This window comes from Notothenia rossii, assembly GCF_949606895.1.
Source record: "Notothenia rossii genome assembly, chromosome: 1".
Classification (NCBI taxonomy): domain Eukaryota; kingdom Metazoa; phylum Chordata; class Actinopteri; order Perciformes; family Nototheniidae; genus Notothenia; species Notothenia rossii.
In genome coordinates, this window is record NC_136912.1 from 71,635,788 (window position 1) to 71,657,103 (window position 21,316).

At 42.5% G+C, this 21,316-nt stretch overlaps 1 protein-coding gene and 1 long non-coding RNA gene across 2 annotated transcripts; one reads left to right on the forward strand and one right to left on the reverse strand.

Annotated features, from left to right (window-relative positions):
• Positions 1-2,263: 2,263 nt before the first annotated feature.
• Positions 2,264-3,240, forward strand: LOC307024477 (uncharacterized protein; the record flags this gene model as incomplete). The annotated part of the gene is made up of 2 exons (XM_079658622.1): positions 2,264-2,392; positions 2,712-3,240. Exons 1-2 carry the CDS (start codon positions 2,346-2,348, stop codon positions 3,238-3,240), a joined length of 576 nt encoding a protein of 191 aa, XP_079514748.1. The 5' UTR covers positions 2,264-2,345.
• Positions 3,241-11,553: 8,313 nt separating this feature from the next.
• LOC307023085 lies at positions 11,554-20,302 on the reverse strand. Its single transcript, XR_013803586.1, has 3 exons — positions 20,109-20,302; positions 12,250-12,329; positions 11,554-11,686 (listed from the first exon to the last, which is right to left on the reverse strand). It is a non-coding gene; the product is annotated as an uncharacterized lncRNA (long non-coding RNA).
• Between the last annotated feature and the right edge of the window lie 1,014 nt (positions 20,303-21,316).

The following is a 21,316-nucleotide window of genomic DNA, read 5'->3' on the forward strand; positions in this document are numbered from 1 at the left end:
AACGCGAGTCATGGTAAGATATCTGGATTAAGAGGTTGCTTTTTCTTTACACAGCATGAAAGAAAGGCGAAATGAATGGGCTGTGATTTTAGTATTTTTAAGCAGAAGTCAATAACTTGTACGGCCCTCGGAGGATATTGTAAAAATTGAAATGGCCCTTGAGAGGAAAAAGGTTCCCCACCCCTGTTATAAACAGTAGAAACAAAGAGTACTTTGAAACTTCTCAACTGAAAATAACAGAAATTACAAAATGGCGACATATGTTCACATTGTCAATTTGAAGGAGCAGTGTGCAGGATTTGGTAAATCTAACATGGTAGGTTCCAACCAATGGATAACTTGTTCACTCACCCTCCTATCCCAAGTTTGTAGGATAATGTATATTGGCTGCAAAGAACTTGAGGCCCAATCATGTTTCCTCTGTCCATTCTGCGCTACTGTAGACGTGGCAGTGCAATCTAGAGGACAAAAAGATCAGAATCAGAAACGGGTTTATTGCCAGGTACGTTCACACGTATGAGGAATCTGACTAGGTGTCGTAGTGCATACAAATAAAAAACAAAAATAAAAAAAGTATACAGATAGCGAACAAAAAATGGAAATATAGTAAGATAGCAATAAAATAAAGCAGTAATTTACATTGAAATAGAATGCAATAGATTATAGAATATAACATATGTGCAGTAAGCAATATTTAAACATTGCATTATTTACCATCCTGTGATCTCCATTATGTAATGCATAGAGTCTGCGTTGTGGCTGAGTTAAAGTGTTGGTTAACCGAAATGTACATATCCTATAAAAACATTATTGGGTAATAAATAAACATGTTCAAATAAGTATAGAAACCAAGTCGAATTTGTCAAATGTATTGAAATGGTGATCACAGTTTGACAGCTATAGGCCTACAGCTTTCATGTGCGGGGGCGATTCACTATCAGGCCAGCTGTAGAGAAGACTCTCTCAGCTGGAACGGAGGTTGCGGGTATAGCAAGGTATAGCGTGTATATATAAGTTTAATTTGGCATAGTTTGCACTCTACACCGCACTCACTAACCTGGTCGAAATATGTCCACACATTACTCATTTTTGACGCCATGTCTGTTGTGTAGGACTCTTCTTAGAGTGTAAATAATTACCGGACTATGACTGGTAAAATATGTTGGATACCGGCAAAACTAAATCTCTCCTGTCAAAATGTCTATGTACTTTGCCGCCTCACACGGTTGCCAAGCAGCTCTTATTGTTGTTTAGGCTGGCCACTCATGTGTCGCGAGTGTTGACATGGGGCGGAGGAGCACGCTCATGAACTGTTAGCGCCGGAACTTCGCAATGGCTGCGGAGCGCATTTGCGCCACATTTGGGCATAAGATGAGGCTATAGTCTGCGTGATCTGCGTGTAGGGAGGAGCAGTAGCCATATCATTAGCTAGAACTAGCTAGATCTGATGGATTTGGACATAAACGCAAGTGAAGTATAACTGGACGTGAGAGAGAGAGAGATCAGCACCTGCAGCTTTGCCCGCTGTGAGGGACCGGTGAGCGGATCAAAACACACCTTTAGACGTCACCTAACACATTTAGCTATGGCACTGTCGTATACATTGAATTATTCAAAAATGTTATAACTCATATTCGAATACCTGAATAATTTTGAATATTTGATTAATCGTTCCTATCTCTACTATCTCCCCGCCTCAGGGTTCTGGAGGCGTGCAGTTCGTGGAGGGATGGCAGATTACAGCCGATCACCCTCTTTGCAGAGCGGATGACACGGTGCAGACTTCCCTTATCCTTGGCTGTGGCTGCAGCGTACCAGATGTTGATGGAGTATCTTCGGCTGTGCTTTTTTGATGAGGGAAACGATGTTCTGCTCCCGTTTGAGGTCCTTGGCGATGATGGTGCCCAGGAAGCGGAAAGACTCCACAGCAGTTACTGGGGAGTCACACTGAGTGATGGGGGTGGGTGGGGCTGCGTTCTTCCTAAAGTCCACAACCATCTCCACTGCCTTGAGAGCGTCAAGCACCAGGTGGCTGTCCCTACACCAGGTCACCAGATGGTCCATCTCCCACCTGTTTCCAGACTCGTCCCCACCAGAGATGAGTCCGATGAGCGTGGTGTCGTCTTAACTTCAGTAGCTTGACAGACTGGTGACTGGAGGTCCAGCTGTTGGTATACAGGGAGAAGAGCAGAGGGGAAATAAAAGCAGCCTTGAGGGGAACCGATGCTGATGGTCCGGGGGTCAGAGAGGTGTTTCCCCCCCTGTCAGACAGGAAGTCCTTGATCCACCTGCAGGTGGAGTCGGGCACGTGCAGCTGGGAGAACTTGTCCTGCAGCAGAGCCAGGATGATGGTGTTGAAGGCAGAGCTGAAGTCCACAAACAAGATCCTGGCGTAGGTTCCTGCTGTGTCCAGGTGCTGGAGGAGGAAGTGAAGTGATAACTATTAGTAAACCAAAATGCTGGATGTTATTATCAGCAGCTGCCAATAGATCCCCTACATCTTGTATGATGGACCTTTGAAGCAGGGTTACACAAAACACACACACACAAAATTGTAAAACAGTTATTGAGAGCATACCAAGGGCATTGATCCTAAGCTAAACCTTCCAGAACACCAACTTTCTAATACCTTAGAAACTACAACTAGCCGTTGTCACAAATGTAATGTCACAATATTCATGTTATGTCACGTTTTTATGTCCTGGCCCCAGCTACCATGGTTTGGGCCCCCGTTCCGGCCCCAGCAGCCATGGTTCCGGCTTCAGTACCGGCCCCAGTAGCCATGGTCCCGACTCCAGTTTCGGCTCCAGGACTGGCTTACCGGCCGACGCCAGCTCCCCGAGTCCTGTCGGCATACCGGCCGACTCCAGTATCTCGTCTCATGTTGGCTCTCCAGCCGACGCCAGCTCCCCGAGTCCTGTCGGCGTACCGGCCGACTCCAGCACCTCGTCTCCTGTTGGCTCTCCAGCCGAGGCCAGCTCCCCGAGTCCTGTCGGCGTACCGGCCGACTCCAGCACCTCGTCTCCTGTTGGCTCTCAAGCCGAAGCCAGCTCCCAGAGTCCTGTCGGCTTACCGGCCAACGCCAGCTCCCCGAGGCCTGTCGGCGTACCGGCCGACTCCAGCACCTCGTCTCCTTTTGGCTCTCCAGCCGACGCTAGCTCCCTGTGTCCTGTCGGCGTACCGAACAAAACTAATTCCCTCTCAGGTCCCAACTCGAGTCTCTTCTCGAGTCCCCTCTGAAGTTCCCTCTCAAGTTCCCTCTCAAGTCCCTTCTCAAGTCTTTTCTCGAGTCCCTTCTCAAGTCTCCTCTCAAGCCCCCTCTCGAGTTCCCTCTCAAGTCTCCTCTCGAGTCTCTTCACAAGTCTCTTCTCGAGTCCCCTCTCAAGTCTCCTCTCGAGTCCCCTCACGAGTTCCCTCTCGAGTTCCCTCTCGAGTCCCCTCTCGAGTTACCTCTCGAGTCACCTCTCGAGTTCCCTCTCGAGCCCTCTCTCGAGTCTCCTCTCGAGTTCCCTCTCGAGTCCCCTCTCCAGTCACCTCTCGAGTTCTCTCTTAAGTCCCCTCTCGAGTTACCTCTCAAGTCACCTCTCGAGTTCCCTCTCAAGTCACTGCTCGAGTTCCCTCGCAAGTCTCCTCTCGAGTCTCCGTTCAAGTTCCTTCTCGACTACTCTTCTGCCGGGGGTCCTGCCAATCCTATGGCCTGTGCCGTTGGAGGCCCCGCCGGCTACTCTTCTGCCGGGGGTCCTGCCAACTCCATGTCCTGTCCCGTATGGGATCCCGCCGACTGATCTCCTGCCGGGGGTTCTATCAACTCTATGTCCTGTGCCGTTGGAGGCCCCGCCGACTACTCTACTGCCGGGGGTCCTGCCAACTCCATGTCCTGTCCCGTTGGGGATCCCGCCGACTGCTCTCCTGCCGGGGGTTCTGTCAACTCCATGTCCTGTGCCGTTGGAGGTTCCGCCGACTGCTTTCCTGGAGGGGGTCCTGCCGGCCCTGTGTCCTCTTCCGTGGGGGATCTTGCCGACACCTGTCCCATCGGCTCCGGATCCTGTCCGGTCAACACCAGCTCCTGCCCGGCCTCCGGAGCTGTCCGGTCTTCACCCTCGGGCCCGGCCCCCTGAGAGCCGCGATCTTCGTACTCGAGCCCGGCACCTTGAGTGCCGTGGTCTTCGCCCTCGAGCCCGGCCCCCTGACTTTCCCGGCCACGGTCCTCGCCCTCGGACCCGGCCCCCAGACCCTTGCTGCCGCTGCCTTAGCCCTAGTGCCCGGTCCCCTGGGTTCGCCCGCTGTGGTCTTCGCCCCTTTTTGGACTCTGCCGAGACCCCCTCCTCAAACTCTGCCTTGCCCCCGGGCCGTCCGCCCGAGACCCCTTCCTCGTCCTCTGCCGTGCCCTGGGCTGTCAGTCAAGGCCCGTCCTTCGGACCCCCTCCACCCGCCCAGCTGGTGTTTAGGGACGTCTAGTATCCGTCCCTTGAGGGGAGGGGGTTCTGTCACGATATTCATGTTATGTCACGTTTTTATGTCCAGGTTTGGGTGTTTTGCTGTTCTCCCTGTCAAGTTTTCCTCCTGGTTTATTGTCTGGTCCTTTTCCCTGTGTTTTTCCTCCTGTCGTTAGTTTCCCTGGTCTGTCTGGTCTGTCTAGTCTGATTGTGTTCACCTGTGGCCCTTGTGTTTCTCCTCCCCTGCCCGGCTGTTTCTCGTCTTGTGATTACCCCTCCCTGTATTTCGTCTTGTCTCTTCCTGTGTTCAGTGTTGGTTCGTCTTTTGTTTGTGACAGAGTTCACCGTGGAGTGTTTTGTTTGTCCATGTGATATGTTAGATAAGAGCCCTTGAAATAAAGGTATTATCAGTGTTATCTGCATTTGGGTCCTACCTGCTTCACTTCTCGTATCATGTAAAGCTTCAGCTTCCTACAACTTTAAAGCTGTGTGGACGTGGCTCTATGAAGAGTCGTTCATATTTTTCCTCATTATTTCATAAGTTTAGAAGGGGTAACAACAGTTACCTTTTGTTAATTTTACCTCGAGCCAAACTTCTGCGACTTGTTTCTGAAATCCCTTTCTCTTAAATTGAATACATAAAATAAAAAAACAGTGGAGCTTACCCTAAAACTAACCACTGGATTGCTTGTCTAACATGGCCTAGTCCATAAATGTGTTAAGGGTGGGAACCAATAAACGCACCCTCCAAGGCACTGCGTGTTAGCGAACTGCAACTGGGATTTCGAAGAGGAAGATATGCTTGGTCAATTCTTAATAAAAAAGAAAAACCAACCAATTGAGCACTTGAGTTTTCATTAGCAGCGCCAAGCTACAACTGCGGAGCTTCGGTCAATACCATTAACAGTCTATCTCCTTCAAATGGCGATAGCTGAATCTATATTTTCATCTTCAGGTGATTAAATCTGCATAATGTCCCTGTATAATAAGATTCGAGCATTTTGTAATCCAGTGAGGTAATACAAATAAATATTGATTGATTAAACAACACTAAATACAATTTTAGGGTTTTCTTCAGACTCAGACTCTCTGCTGTGGCTGTACCTCAAAAGACAAAACAATTGTCTGATCTTTGTTGAACAAGGTCTGATTGTCCTGTACATGTACAATGTGGGGTATTTTTAAATACTTTACTAAACCACATTCAGTGCTTCCCCTACCATTGTCTTGGAGGCGAGCTGCGCCCCGCCAACGGAGCCCCGCGCCCCCCCCCCTGAAATTCAAGGTGTTTAAAAAAAAAATGATATTTTTTTTAATTATTATTATTTTTTTAAATATATAGAGCACCAAATTGCAACTAATCTATATCTACAGTCTCTTTTCACATTGAGCATGAGCTCTTTTATTAAATAAACTAAACACTTTCATTTTAAGTTGAGTTTAGTATTTTTGACCCTAAGAAACGTTGATGCATTAATCAATAACAAAAATCCACAGCTCCTCTATCTGCTCCAGAGGATTTAAAAAATATATCAGCAGTAAACCTAGGGGAAACACTGACATTCAATATTATGTTAGACACAAGTTAGTTATTACTCACATATCAAAGTATTTTCATCTGCAAGATGGAAGAATAGCTGGGTGCTGCCTGGAGAGACTGATGAGAGGGACACAGACTGGCGTCAGCAGCTTTCCACACAAAGCCGTCACATCTTCTCTTCCATAGTCTTCACTGTCCACTGGTGCTCTGTCAAAAGAGTGAACATAACAGCTGTCATGGTAACCCTTTGTTACACATCATACAACCAACATGCGTCAAAAGTGACCCAAATTAGTTTAAATTGTAAATATCTTTGCAATAAATTACTTCCAGGTTTTTGATCAACACAAATTCTAATTTTTTTGTTTCCTTTCTTGCTTTTTTAAATAAAAATCATGTTTGTATCACTACACTTCTAAGGCACAACATGGGTAAAAAATGATCCGTATTATTTTCCTATGTTATTTCATGCATGGCTGAGTGTTTCTTTAAATACATTGTTTTTGATTACCACAAATCATTATTTTAATTCTCCCGTTCTAATTGATGAACTAAAATAGTTTATGCCAAGTGTGATACAAATGCAAAAAAATAAAGATACTTTAATGATAATTTTGTTAAAAATAATAATTTTAGGGGAGATTTGGACCAAGCATGTATGATGTAGTAATACAGCAACTATTTTAGTTCACACACTGTTACATTAGCTAGTCATGTTAGTTTGTAATATATAGAGCAGAGCTAACTAGTTAGCTACTGGTTAGCAGTTTATGCTATGATAGCTGTTGGCTACTGAACATTAACAAACTGGATTTTGCAGTAAAAAAGCTGTGAAACTTTACAATAAGATTGGCGAAAACACGGTGAAACCCTGCACGTTTATGTGCAATCGTCCCGCGTTGGAGACAAGAGGGTGGCGGTGTTACCGAATAAGATGTGGGCCGAACAACTGGTGATATTCTATAACGGTATAGGCCAGGCACTGGCAAACTAAGACCCGCGGGCCATATACGGCACGTTGGGCTTTTGAATCCGGCCCGCCGAATATTGGTACAAAATTGTCCAAATAATAGTAAAGACCGCATTTATTTTGTCTTTTTCCTCCAATACCTGGCATTTCAGTTGATCCCACCAGATGGCGCACTATAGACACAATTGACCTTTGCTGGAGTCTGGTCTATTCTCTGGCCCCACTCGGCAGCAATAACAGTTCATGGCGAGTACGGCGAATAAAAGTTGTAACAAGAAGTAGCGCTGAGTTGACTAGAACGCGACCACACACTTATAAAAAACACTTATATAAAGTCAGGCAACACTAACCAGGCTTAGTGTGATTCTGTTTATTTTATCTTACTTTAATAACCATCCGTTCACTGTTATTGATTATTGTGAAGAGGCAGACGTTTTCCTTTTGCTATCGGATGGAATCAATACATGGGCTACATGTGGAAATCAAAAGTAAAATCAAAACGAAAACTACGCCGTTAAAATATGCGTGTAGAAAACGGCTTATGCCACAATATGATAGCAACAAGTAGTCAAGATAGTCTGATTAGCTAACATCATCTGTAGAATGCCAGAGACACTTTCATAACAGCGTTGTGATGCCAAACAGCTTTCAGACTAAAACACATTCACGTATGGGGAATTGGGGATATTTATCAGCTGCTTGTGTGACAGTCAGACAATGAAAACTTTGCAGCGGCCGCTGCCACGAGTTAACGGGAGACTAAACTCCGGTAGACGAGCAGCACTTCAGCAGGCAGAGACACAGAGATTTTCTGTTACTGTCCTTTCTTCTTAGAGGAAGTACAGAAACACGTAATTCTGGATTTGTTTTAATGTTTGATGTGCAATAAACAATACAGCAGCTTTTTGGCATGTTAAAACCCTTATTTTCCGCCTCATGAGAGTAACAGCTGGCAAAATTACGTAAACTTTACGTAAAACGTAAAATCTCTGTGACGCCAGATGTTGTGTTAATGCGATATGATATCCGAAAAAAAAATCAGAGTTTAGGATTGCCGAAGACACTACACTACCCATATTCCCCGGCTATCGTTTGGGACTACAGTCCCGTTGACAAACCCCGTGATTAATCTTCAAGCTCTGGGATTGGATGTTGGAGTGGCAGTGCTCCAAGGTTACGCCGAGCGTCAAAGCTCTTTGAAATGGAACGATACCACGGCAGTCTATTCAAAACTGGACTCGAACGCCCCCCCAGAACTACACATGCTGGCCAGAGCCCTATAAGATAAAATGTGATGCTCTTCTACTGATTCGCCCCATTGATGAAATACCAAATATAATTTCCACTGGATCTAAATGTTTATTTTGAAAGTCCTATTTTTCATAAAATGAATGGATGATAACATGATGTCTGCTTCTCTCTTAAAGGGGACATATCATGCTATATTTTAACAATATATTATAGGGCCATACCTATATAAAGTATATAAATATAGTTTTTTTTTCAAAATACCAAACAGATCCTGCATTTTAGCCATGCCTCATTTCGCTCTATTTGCTCTTTCCAGCCCTGTTTTTGCAGGCGGTTGATTCTGTGAGCTGCAGCTGATCATGCCCCCCTGCACGAGAGGGGAGCGTGCTTTGAGATCAGCTGCTGGGCTGTCAGAAGAGGGAGAGAAAAAGAGATCTCTGTCCTCCGTGTTTTATTCTTATAGAAGTAAGAAGAGAAGTAACGGGGCAGTAACCCTCCTTTTTACGCAGCGGTCGAGACATAGACATCAAACGGCGACCCATATTCAGTTGCCAGTTACTTTGGAATTAGGGCAGGGATATCTAGATACTTTCCAAGGTTTGACATAATGAATTGTGCTACTTTTAAAGCTAGCAACGATGTTTTCAAATCTGTAATAAAAAAGCTCCTCAAAAACGCTATTGAAGCAGTTCCTGCCGTTGCTACGTTAGTTCAAACCGTAACAACAGACTATTTTTCTTAGCGGATGCATGTCAATTTAAATCAATACAACTATTTTTTTAAATCAATAAAATGATTTTCTAAAACCATAAAAGCATTTCAATTAATATTGGGAGTCATATTGTTACTTTGTTGAGAATGTGGTGATGTAATAAGCGGGATAATGTGCAGCGACTGGGTCATTATGGGGAAAATAACGGCTTCATGCCGATCTCGATCCCTCCGCTTCGAGTCGGGCTCCTGATCAGCCTGTCAGTGTTCTTTTTCCCATAATGACCGCGTCGCTGCGCATTATCCCTTAGATATGATTATATAGAGTCATTATTCATTTGTTTCAAAGCAGGAGGCGCAAACGCTTGCCTCGGGGAGGGAGAAAAAGAGCCACAGCGGAGAATAAACAGAAGGGCAACCATGGCAACCATGCAAGGGAAGTCTTCTTTGCTGCTTTTGTGGCAGACTACAGCGCCCCTTACAGGCCTGGCATATGTACTACAGCGTCTCCAGCGCTTTCGAGCGGCAATGGCCGGCCGTGGCCCAACCTCTTCTTCCCCTGATAGGTGGAGAATTGACCACTAAGCGGAGCACCACTTTTGTGATGTAGAAAATAATTCAAATCTGAATCAGTCTGTATCGGATCCGTTTGCAGCCCTGTTTTTAGAGATTTGGGTATAGAGGAAAAGAGAGAGGGTTGTATTTTCTGACACTTGGTGAGTTCCCTGACACACCGGGGACACATATTCATGTATAAAAGGCATACAAGAGTGCATTTTGCATGATAGGTCCCCTTTCATTTAAAGTTACTCAGGCGAAAATCATTCTATTGCATGCTGATCAGCACACTAGGCATAATGGGCCTCATTTGTTTTAGTGTTATTATCATTTCTACATTACAAATGCAATTTTAGCACTTGGTTTTGCGTTTGCATTTCTACCTGCTTATACGAGCACTCGTCATAAGTTTAAAAAGCAGTACTTAAAGGTTCATAATCCTACCTCGGCAAAATCACAAAACACCCTTTATTTATGTCTTTGACTTGCTAAAACATATTTTTTGAAACTGATTAATGCTCTGTATTGAGTAACATCAATAATAGATTCTTACATATTATCAGTCATCCAAAACTTAACTAGTATGTAGAAGGTAATATCCTCTCACTCTATTAATGTCTTTTGCCTTCATACATCACATCAGCAGGAAGGATGGGTGTTCTAGCTATGTTGTGAGGAATGTGCTTTGTAATCATGCTCAGGTCAAACAAATATGGTACCTCCATTTATTAGTTTAATCAGTGTCGGCCGGCCCAGAGGGGCGCCGCCCATAGACTGTATATATAAAAGGACGTAGGGTCTGTGACATCACCCATAGGATTCTGCAGAGTTGCCGAGAAGCCCTTAGTAGGCGGAGTCGGCCACTAACGGCTCGACAATGAGGTCAGAGTTCAACTCCCGCCTTCTCCAGCCTGCTCCAAATAAGGGCAAAGAGGCGGAGCCGAGGCGGGACCTGCTGCCACCGAGCTGAAAGTTCCAGAGCTAGCTGAAGCTACCAAGCTAAGCTAACATGCTCCCCATCTGCACACTGCCGTGGCATTTTACGTTTCTAAGGTAAGCGGACATGAAACTATTCAGCAAAACTATAAATAATAATCTAAGTTATTGAGTTGTTAGCATAATACTTCAGAATCTTAAAATCCCTTAACGTTTGTATGCAATTGTGCTAAATTCAACACTGGAATCAAGCAAATATTAATATATATGCATGAAGTTAGTTATTTATATTTTAAAATCACTTAATTATATGTTTATTACATTTAAGTCAAGCTAAGGTACATGTGATGGTAGCTAGTTAGTGCTCTTACCTGTGAGGCCTCCTCCAAACAGCATAATAACCAGACTGTATCATTAAAACTAAGTACCAGTTAGATCCTTGACTTTAGACAAACAATTCAAAAGACAACATGTATTTAAAGACCAATCTTTATTTGAATGTGCCTCTTAACCTGATATATTAGTTATACAGTAATAGTATTGACAATCTAAAAAAACTGAGAAACTCAACAGTCAACTTTATGTTTCTTATTGTCTAAAGCATTTATTATTTTCATTTTCCCCCTCTCATATTCAGTGTGGACGGATTGAGACAGCGTGGTGTCCAGAAAGCTGCAGAGACTTCAGGGAGAAACCTCCGCGTGATGGACGTCCTGTCTGTTGGTTTGGAGAGAACTGAGGGTCTTTCCTCTGCAAGGAGGACCTGGTCTGATGGAGGAGCCCATGCTGGGCAAAGCTGATACCAACTGAACAGGCCTAGTCTGTCACTTTATTTGACTAAATGTGTTTACTTATACATTTAATAGGTTTATACCTTCTGTCCATGTGCTTTTTATTTAAAAAATTTGATTAAGTTTTGGTTCACATTTCAATAAATTGTATTTATATTTGCACTCCTTTTGTCCATTATTCTTACTGAAAATGGTAGATTACACATTCACATCTGACTGAAGATTGGCCCCATTTATTTGTGACGTTGCAAACTCTGCGGTACAAGGCACAAGTGATGTGAAGCTCATAAAGTGAGGAAAATAGAAATAATCAGCTGATGGAGTGTAGATGTGGAAATAGGTGCATTCGATCAGCTGACTGTTTTTACAATAAAAGTAGTTTCTTAGTGTACTGGTCTTAAAATCTCAACATCAGCTTTTAATGTTCCTCTTGGATGTTCTTCTTGACCCTCAGAGAAGGAGAAAATGTTGTGTCTTTCAGGCATGTCCTTTCCTAACAAACATTACAGGAAACATAAAACACATTATTGCAGAACAAGTGTGTTATTTATGAAAGCGGTGTGTTTGTGTGTTTAGGGGCTGTAGATATAATTATTTTGTAATTGTAATTTTATTTCAACTGAGCTACAAAGACAATCAGATTATGAATGAACAGTATGAAGTTCATCAACATTGAAATGTATGTTATTATCAAAATAATATTTAACTGTTATCAAAACGTAGTGCAACTGTAGAAGCTTGCTCTGTTGTCTCACTGAAAGAATAACTTTTACCACGTTTTTTACAGACAATATTGAGAGATAAATAGTAGCAGTTCTCACTATGTGTTTAATATCTTTGACTTCAATACATTCAATTAGAAAGCTGACAAAGTCATATTGCTAAATATCTAAATGTAACTTTTTGCATGGAAAAAACCCTCAACTTCACTGGTGTGGAGGTGATCTAGTATTGTTTAATGGAATGTATATCAGTGTATTAAAGTCAATACTTCATTCATTTGAACCAATATCTTTCTTGATTCTTTGTACAGTATGAAAAATAGAGTCTTTGTACCTGTGCTGAAGTTCACTGCTGTGACGAGTCCAGTTCTGTCTCTCACTCTCTGGTCCTGCCTGTCTGCATCACCTGGACACCTTAAACAAACAGATATATGTAAAGTACCATGTGTACAAACAATATAACTGATTCTCTTCTGTTGAACATGTTGGATTGCGTATTGTCAGAGTCAGGGTCCTTTTTATTTTACTATAACTTTGGAAGTTGTGTTACCAATGCTTACTGTTTATTTGATACCCATTTGGTAATGCAATTAATAAAAACAACAAGGTTTGGGTTCGTTCTTCAGATGACTGTGATGTTAACGTGTAAGCTCAATAATGAACTCCAGCTCAACCTCAATTGTAATATCTAAGTAATCATCTTGAAATATGACATTAATAATTGTAATATACACACATCTTATTGTGAGGTTGATTTCACATACACTACTTCGACATTAGCTTGTCTACATACTTGAACACAGCCAATTTGAATTAACCTTAGTGATGCATACAGTTCCTACCTACATAATAAAATATCTCTAAGTTACAAGGATGACCTTATTTGATCAACCTCAAACAGAAGCCTTTTGTTGTACAGTATTATCCCACTTAACACTTGTCTATTTCGTTTTAACCTTTATATATAGTCTATGATTTTAACTTGGAGGCTACTATTAGCATCGTTATTACCGATGTAGCTACCACTCGCTTATACGCGAACCCAAGCCTTAACATTCATTACGTAGCTGATTAAAATCATTAACACATAAATAAAGTACTCAAATTTCACTTCAAAACCGCATTCATGCACCGTCTGTTTCAACCACAGAGCGAGTCACAATAGTCCGATATATAAGCATGAAGAACAAACAAACACGGCCGGGGGCAAGTTGTGTTCACTGGATGAGCTGAACAGGCAGAGTGCCTGTAGCTTCACGGAGCAGCTAGCAGAGAGACAAGAAGCTAGCAGCAGCAGTCATTGAACGGAGCTGTCACTCAATGTGACCACGCCCTAATTTATGCATAACTTTAAGACTGATTATTAATTAAACAGATGAGTTGAGAAAAGATTCAGTCCAGGATCCATAGACAGGAAGGGGGAATCTAACTATACTGAGAATAAAATGTTTTGAAACCACGATGTAAACATGTTTATTTCTGCTGTGAAGTTGGGCATTTTAACATTGGGGTCTATGGAAATTGCTCCCTTCTGCACTTGAGTGATTTTTTATCGCTTTGCATTCTGGGTTAACAGACTGGAAAGTGATAGGTCGCTTTTTCTGTCAATCAAGTAAAATCCTGAATTAAGTGGCAGGGAGGCCAAGAGAGGAGGGATCAAAACCTGTTTTGTCTATTTTAACGGAGCTGGATATTTTATTTTTATGAATGACTCGCGATCTATCAGCATTGCCCCCGCGGTCGACGTACTGGGCACCTCTGCTGTAGAAACTATGTCCAGGACAAGGTGTTTGGAAGTTTTGACTTTTGGAAGATTCATAACTAACCACACCGAAGATTATGGAGGTATTGATCAGTCATATTTTTAAGCCTCAATTTATCCTTTCCCCCCTCTAACATCACCAGAAGTCCTAATTTAAGGGGTCTTTTCTCCAATTTTTTTACCAGGGGAGCATTGTTTGGTCACCATTTCCACAGGCCCTCCTAAAATATTTTCCACCAGCCGCCACTGAGTTTAATCTTTAAAAAACGGAACAGGATGTAACATAATGGGAACACGACCTTCTGCTTCTCTTCACAGTGACACACACACAGCGTATACAGGACAATGATATCAAATCAGTTCCAGCCATGAGCTCAATGGTATTTTAAAAGCACAACTGGCAAATAATTTAAGTGTTCAGGCAATTCTTACATTATTGCCATGAACTCTTTATTATGTGTTAAAAAATCACTCAGCAATTGCAGCTTACATAATCTATCAATGCTATAAATGTATTAGTTAACAGCAATACTTCTGAAATACAAATATAATACCGTGGTACTGTAAAATACATTATGTAATATTTTGTGTTATAAGGCTAAAAGGGTCACATGTACTTCTGTATTTAGAAAGTTATTTTATGTTGCTTTGAGCACACTTTTTATTGAAGTTTCTCAACAATAAATGGTTTTTTTTCAAGACATCATCTAATCACATAATGATACTTTATAATTACACTTCTTTCAGCATTCATTGTTGATGAATACAGCATGAAAACAACATAGTGCAACATCATAGTGCAACATCATAGCGCAACATTATAGTGCAACCTGTGTTGGAAATTCCACACTTAATCACCTTCTGGTAAGCCCCTGTCACACTATCCCGAAATTGACATCAGATGGACATATGGAATTGTGAATTTCGCACAAAGATGGCCCCGAACTTGGTCAACGGCCAAGCAACAGCCGAAGCAACAGGCGAAGCATGTACGATGCCTACAGAAGGCCACACGCTGACGCCCAAACCAAAGGCAACATTTACATTGCATTTAAGACATACAACTGCAACGAAAGTAACACAAACAATGATGTTAAAGTACTATGGGACTTTACATTTTGGAAACTTGAGATTGTATATAATAAAAATTGTCACTGATATTGTCAGACTTTGTTCTTTGCTTTCTCCGTCTTTATATGTAGAAGACATCTCGGGTCATGTTGTTTCCACAGCAACAACAACTTCATGTCAACAGCGTAAACTCGCCTTCAAAATAAGAGCATCTAAATAAAACAGGAAGTTAACCTAAATTACATTTAAGACATACAACTAGTGCTGTGTACCTGGACTCACATTCAGGTTCAGGTCCGGACTCAAGTCCAGAGGTTCAGGTTCAAGTCCGGACTTATAAGTCCGGACTAGTGTCAAGTGGTGTGAGTAACTAAAGTGAACTTACTGTGAGCTAATTATCAATTGAAAATAAACTCATAATCAACTCAAATTCAAACTCGTCAGGTTTATTGTGCCCCCTTCCAACTTGTGTCTACACCATGTCTTTTCTAGAACTCTACATGTGTTACTAACTACACAACACAACTACATACATAGTGATGTACATACAAGACTCAATATGCAAGAGTACAAGTCTATGTGTTCTTGTTCAAGAACAACAGCATATTGACATTGTCTGGGTGAAGTGTTGCTCTTTCGGCAGACACTATATCACCATACATACAAAGGAGTTAGCTTAGCTACACTACCAAATATGGCAACCAGCATCCCACGCTGTCAGTGTCCACTATGTCTAAGCCAGCTTCCCTTGACGTCACACAGATCTTGCGAGCAGTTGCGATATTTTGCGAGACTTCGTGAGCTCAGTAATGGCCGCCATATCAGAAGCCAAAACAATGTTTTTCGTCTTTTCTCAGCGCAAATTTCTCGATCTATGGAAGGTTTTAGATGGTTTAGAACAAAAAGGAGAATATACGTAAGTACCGGTTCCCGACGTTCCGGTTTTAACCGGACTTGAACCGAAACTTTTTACAAGTCCAGTACCGGTTCGGCGTACCGGTACGCAGCACTACATACAACTGCAACGAAAGTAACACAAACAATGTAATATCCTTTTCAGTTTCACAGAACACAAATTGGGTTATTTACATAATATGTTTACATGATTTTGTTGTGCAATAAAACAATCAGAGAAACGATCTGCGAGGAAACATGGCACACCGTGGTCCCATCTCGATGTCATCTTACTATAATACGATGGCTATACGACGGCATTGTTGCCTTCCTAAAACAATCAGGCAGCTTTTTGTTTCCTTCGTATTGTCTTTTTGAGGCGAAAAATGCCCGATGGCACCGATGATCACACGAAGTAAAGGCGAAGATGACACGATTTTACAAGATGCCCTCACGAGTGCCTTACGAAGGGCAAAATGAACACACAAATTCAACACGAAAATGAACCTTCGCAAGGTCCTTCAACAATTTGTTGGCATGTCAAAGATTTTGCCACCACTCACAAAGTTGCTGCCGGAGCCTGAGAAACTCCACCGGCGGTCCTACGATGGCTTAAGATGCCCTCACGAATGGCCCGATGTTGTTACGATCAGAGCCGAATTTGAACATTTCCTTTATCGTGTGTCCATCTGGTGTCAATTTCAGGACAGTGTGACAGGGGCTGTAAGAAAAATAACAACTATACACGCTTTAACCAAAGTTGTGTTATTTAATAAAGAGTTATAGCATTTAACAGAATCAATCTTATTTCCTGCTGGAAAGGCCAGATAACACGTTCCACTGATGTGGTAAGGAAATCTGACAAAGTTAAACAGAAAAGCAATTACTTTATACAAGGAAGAGAGCAAAAGATGGGAAAGGGAACAGCCAATGAAATTCTACATTACAGGGTATTGAAGATTGGTGGCTAGACAGGAGTTAAGTGATGATAATCCGCCTGAAAATGGTCACAGTGGCATCCTTCTGTCTGTTGAATGCTAGAGAATAAAAGGAAGCCAGTCTGTGTATTGAAGGTGGGAAGAAGCTTGGGAGTGATAGCCGTAGCTTAAATAAATCTGAAACTATGGGAAAGACCCAAGAAAGAAGTTTATATACTTAAATGAGACTTAATGATACATTTACTACAACACAACCTTATAAGGGAAATAAATAGGGTGTTTCCGTTGCAAACCAAACACATTTTCAATCATCCTGTGGTAACACAAGAGTTTGGCATTAACTGAGTCACAGTCATGACTTATAATTTAATTATTTTATTAATAAACACATCTAAATGGAAGCATCATATTAAAGCTCCTGGTACAAGCTAATTACCTGGTGCACTAGTTGTACGCAAAGCGCTGTCCAGAGTGGCTGATCCTTCTGTACTCGTTGAAACTGGCAAGGACAGGATTAAGTTATTTGTTTGGGACCTTTCAACCACATAGTTTTTATTATTGTGTTCTCGAATAAACTTGCACATCATTAGTCCCAGACAGGAATTCCAGTGTCCCTTTTGACTGTAAACAAAGCATAAAAATGAGCATCATCTGCCCTTGAAAGCAATCAGGGTACTGTATATTTGTGCCTCCCAGAAGCTGTTTCCTCCTCAGCCGCGTCCTCTCTCCCCCGGCTCATTAGCAGCTGCCTGCTGCTTTTAAAGGCGATGAGAGGAGCCACTGTTATTGCTCATTAGTGATGGTGGGGAATTGTGCCATGCGGTATATCGCTAAGTCAAACCTCAACCTTGCTGGAATCAGTTTCTAGGTTGGGTTGGATTTTTCTTCATGTGAGAATGTATCCTTGTTTTTGTTATTGCACACACCTACAGGCTTTTCAGCTCAGTATGTACTTAGGGTCTTCCAAATCATTAAGATCCAAATGACACCAAGAACACAGACCATGTTTTGACATCATGTAAAAGGCAGCATGATGCAAATTATTTGCACACCTTGCTGGCAGCTGAGGTAGATTAGCAAACTCTACATTTAATGGTGTTAGGAATATAAATATGTGTCAGTGCAGTGTAGTTTTTTGCTTTGTTGGAGATCTGAGGTTGTTCTGGGCTATATCCTAAACTGAATATTCATAAAGTGAAATGACTTCCATAAATGAGGGCTTATGTGTTTGAAATAAATTGAAATAAGCCTAAGAATTGACTTAAAGCTAATTATGAGGAAGCGATTTAAAGGTGAGATTGTTTGACGATACACGGAAACCTTTTATTTTTCCAAATGTCACAGTAAGGACAGTCCGTAGTACAGTTTTTCATATTGGAACTTACAGTGTTCATTATTGTGTGTGTGTGTGTGTGTGTGTGTGTGTGTGTCTGCGTGTCTGTGTGTGTATGATAAACCTAATTCTGCCAGTGTTTGCACAACAAGTTGACGTTATAATTTTTCTGAATTGTGGGTTTCATAAATAAATGAACAAATAAGAAAAGCACAGAACAAGAACACATTAATAGTTATTTCACACAAGAGACACAATATATGTGAAGTAACAAAAAAGTAAAAATTCTAACTTTGGCAGAGTATCGGCCCGTGCGTTGAAGCTACAACGCAGCTTCCCATTCACTTTGAATGGGGTGACGTCATGCTTTGACGAACTGCATTGTTGTTCTGTCGTGTCGCTTTGCCTCCGTTGCTCGCTTCGAAAGTTGAGAAAAGTTCAACTTGTCAAGCTTCGAAGGAAGCGCCAGCCAATCAAATCATATGCCAGTACAAGCTATAGCCAATCAAACCGAGTGCTTGTGTGTCCGGGGCGGGAGATTAATGTGATTGGTTGTTGGTTGCGCTCCAGACACGCCCACCGGCAAGCTTCAACGCACGCTGAATTGAAGATTTCCCAACTAGAGGATACAGGATACGTGGTCAGTGAACTTTTTGCAGAGATCTTTAGAGTCCAAATGTGCAACTTTGGGGATGCATTTGTTACAACATTTGTCTTTTTTCAAAACGTATTAACTCGCAAATCACAATTATATAAAGTTAATTTCAAGGAGAAAGGACATTTAAAATAAAAGCGGGCAATTTGGGTATTACCTGAATTTTGTATGTTATAGGACCAACCTTTTTGTTTGTTTTTAACTAAAATAATTACAAACTTGCCAAGATAGTGCTCTATTATTCCAATAACCAGGAAAACTCATTCTTAAATGTGTCTTTGTTTTCATTATGTAGATGAGCAATGCACATATCTATAATTTATATCCAGAATACTTATCCACCTTTTGAACAGTAGAGGCATAAAATACAATAATGAAAGATTAACATGAACAGATTAGGGTCCCTTTAAGACCCCATGCCATGCCATAGATTTGGTTCCACTAACCCCTAGTTTCCACCGGGTCCGTCTGCGTCGCGTAACTGCTGCGCCGCGGTTTTGGTCCGGCCTCCTTCGGCGTCATACCCTACCGGGCGCATTTCAGAAGCGGAGCGTCTTGCCTGCCGGCTCGCAGTTTTAGTTCATTTGGGCATATTTCCTGGACAGACTACTTTGTACAGGCAAAGTTAATAATAATTGTAATAAATTGAGGCTTAAAAATATGAGATAATCCATAATCTTCAGTGTGGTTGGCTATGAATCACAGTAGGCCCACACAAACTGCAGAACACTGGTGCTTTGGGAAGACTCAAATGATTTAATTCCCATTTAAAATCAGGAGACTAAATACGAACATTGTGTGTGTGTGTGTGTGTGTGTGTGTGTGTGTGTGTGTGCGTGTGCGTGTGCGTGTGTGTGTGTCATACTTGCCAACCCTCCCGATTTTCTCCCAATTTCTGACAAAAGGTCCAAACTCACAGACATACAGGCAGAGGCGCGGGAAGGTATTTCGAGTGGGGGTGCTGAGGTGCTGGACTCCAGTGAACACTATTACGGGCACTATAGAGCACGCACAAAAAAACTCCCCACACGCAAACACACAGTAAACCCCGCGACTGTTACAATGAAGGCTCGATAATTAGCTCACGGCATATAGGCAGGGGTAAAGTGCTATTTTTTATGAGTGGGGAGTGGACCTCACCTCCTCTAGGGGTTCGGGGGGGATGCTCCCCCGGGAAGATTTTTTTTAAATATTGAAGTTAAAAGCATCAATCTGGTGCACTTTGAGAGCAACATTAAGAGATCTATGGATACATCTCTCAACACCCAGATGAAACACAACTGTAAGCAGATGTTCTTTTTCTTTATGGATATTTTACAAATCACTCCCCTTTCAAACTGTATTCTTGTTTTACTGCCATATAGTATTTCATAACTGTTTTTCCTTTATTCTCTTATTTTTTGTATAACTATAATGATCATATGAAGGTGTGCCGCGGAAATAATCTTTTGAATAATTTTTGACCAAACCTTTTGAGACCCACTGAGATAACTTAGACTAAACTTAACTATCTAAACACTCAGAGAGTCCTTTAGCTCACCTGAGCCTCTCAGTCTGAGAGGAGAGCTCTCCTCCAGCTTGTTGTGGAACAAACAGCTCCGTATGTCCGTTAGTGCAGCTAGCTAACCAGATGCTAACAACACGGTCCCTGCTGCTGTCACCGGTCCCTCTCTCTCTCCCCCTCTCTCACACACACTAAATGCGCTATTTCCGCAAATACACAGAGCCGCGAGCTTGAATGACACAAGCACACTTTTATTTCCATGCAACTCTCTGATTGGTCTGGTGTCTTGCCTCTGTTGCATTCACTGAACACGGGAAATTACAGTCCTGCCGTCCTTTCTAGTGTCTTGATGAGGTTCACGTAAAGCACGGTTAATGTATTATATTATTGAGGTAGAATTGTCCGGGGCTACAGAAAAAACATTTGGGGCAGGCCAAAATATTATTTTACCAACAATGTGGAATTTATTGGCTACATATTACACAGATTATGCACAGCGGGAGCAGCAATAACCGTCAAATAATAATTCAGACAGGGGAGCTCCGCACCCCCTGCCTGCCGCTAGGGGGTGCTGCAGCGCCCTCAGCACCCCCCTTCCCGCGCCCATGCATACAGGCCAGGGCGCTGACAGGGTTGGCTGCTGCTGCTCTGGCTGAGGGCTCCTTTCTACCGCCCGGACGAGAGAAAGGTAATGATACACGCTGCGGCCAGCCGTAACGCGACGCAGACGGACCCGGTGGAAACTAGGGGTAACGCCGCGGCGTCTGCAAGGATTGCGGCCACTCTAGTCAATCGGTGCTATTCCACCAGACGCGCCGTGTTTTACGGCTCAGAAGCGTCTCACCGCTGGGCTCCGCTTGAAATAGGATTGAAGTTTATTTTTCGACGCGACGCAGCCGTAAGGTAATGTCGGGCAGGCAGAAAGTGAATCGTTCAGAGCATATATAGCATATATCCTACACACACACAAAAACTAATTTTGCAGATCCTATCCCTCCGTAGTCTTTTAAGTAGGAGGAGAAATGCCAGCGTTCTCCTCCGGTTTACAGGCACTGTGTAAATTATATAGAATAATTATGATGATGAATGCATTTTTTTTACAACTAAAATACAGAAACACATCTTTGATTCATGTCGTTTATAACTGGGATATACAATTATTATTTACTCTGTCTGTACAAAGTAGCCTGTCCAGGAAATATGCCCAAATCAACAAAAACTGCGAGCCGCCGCAGACGGACCCG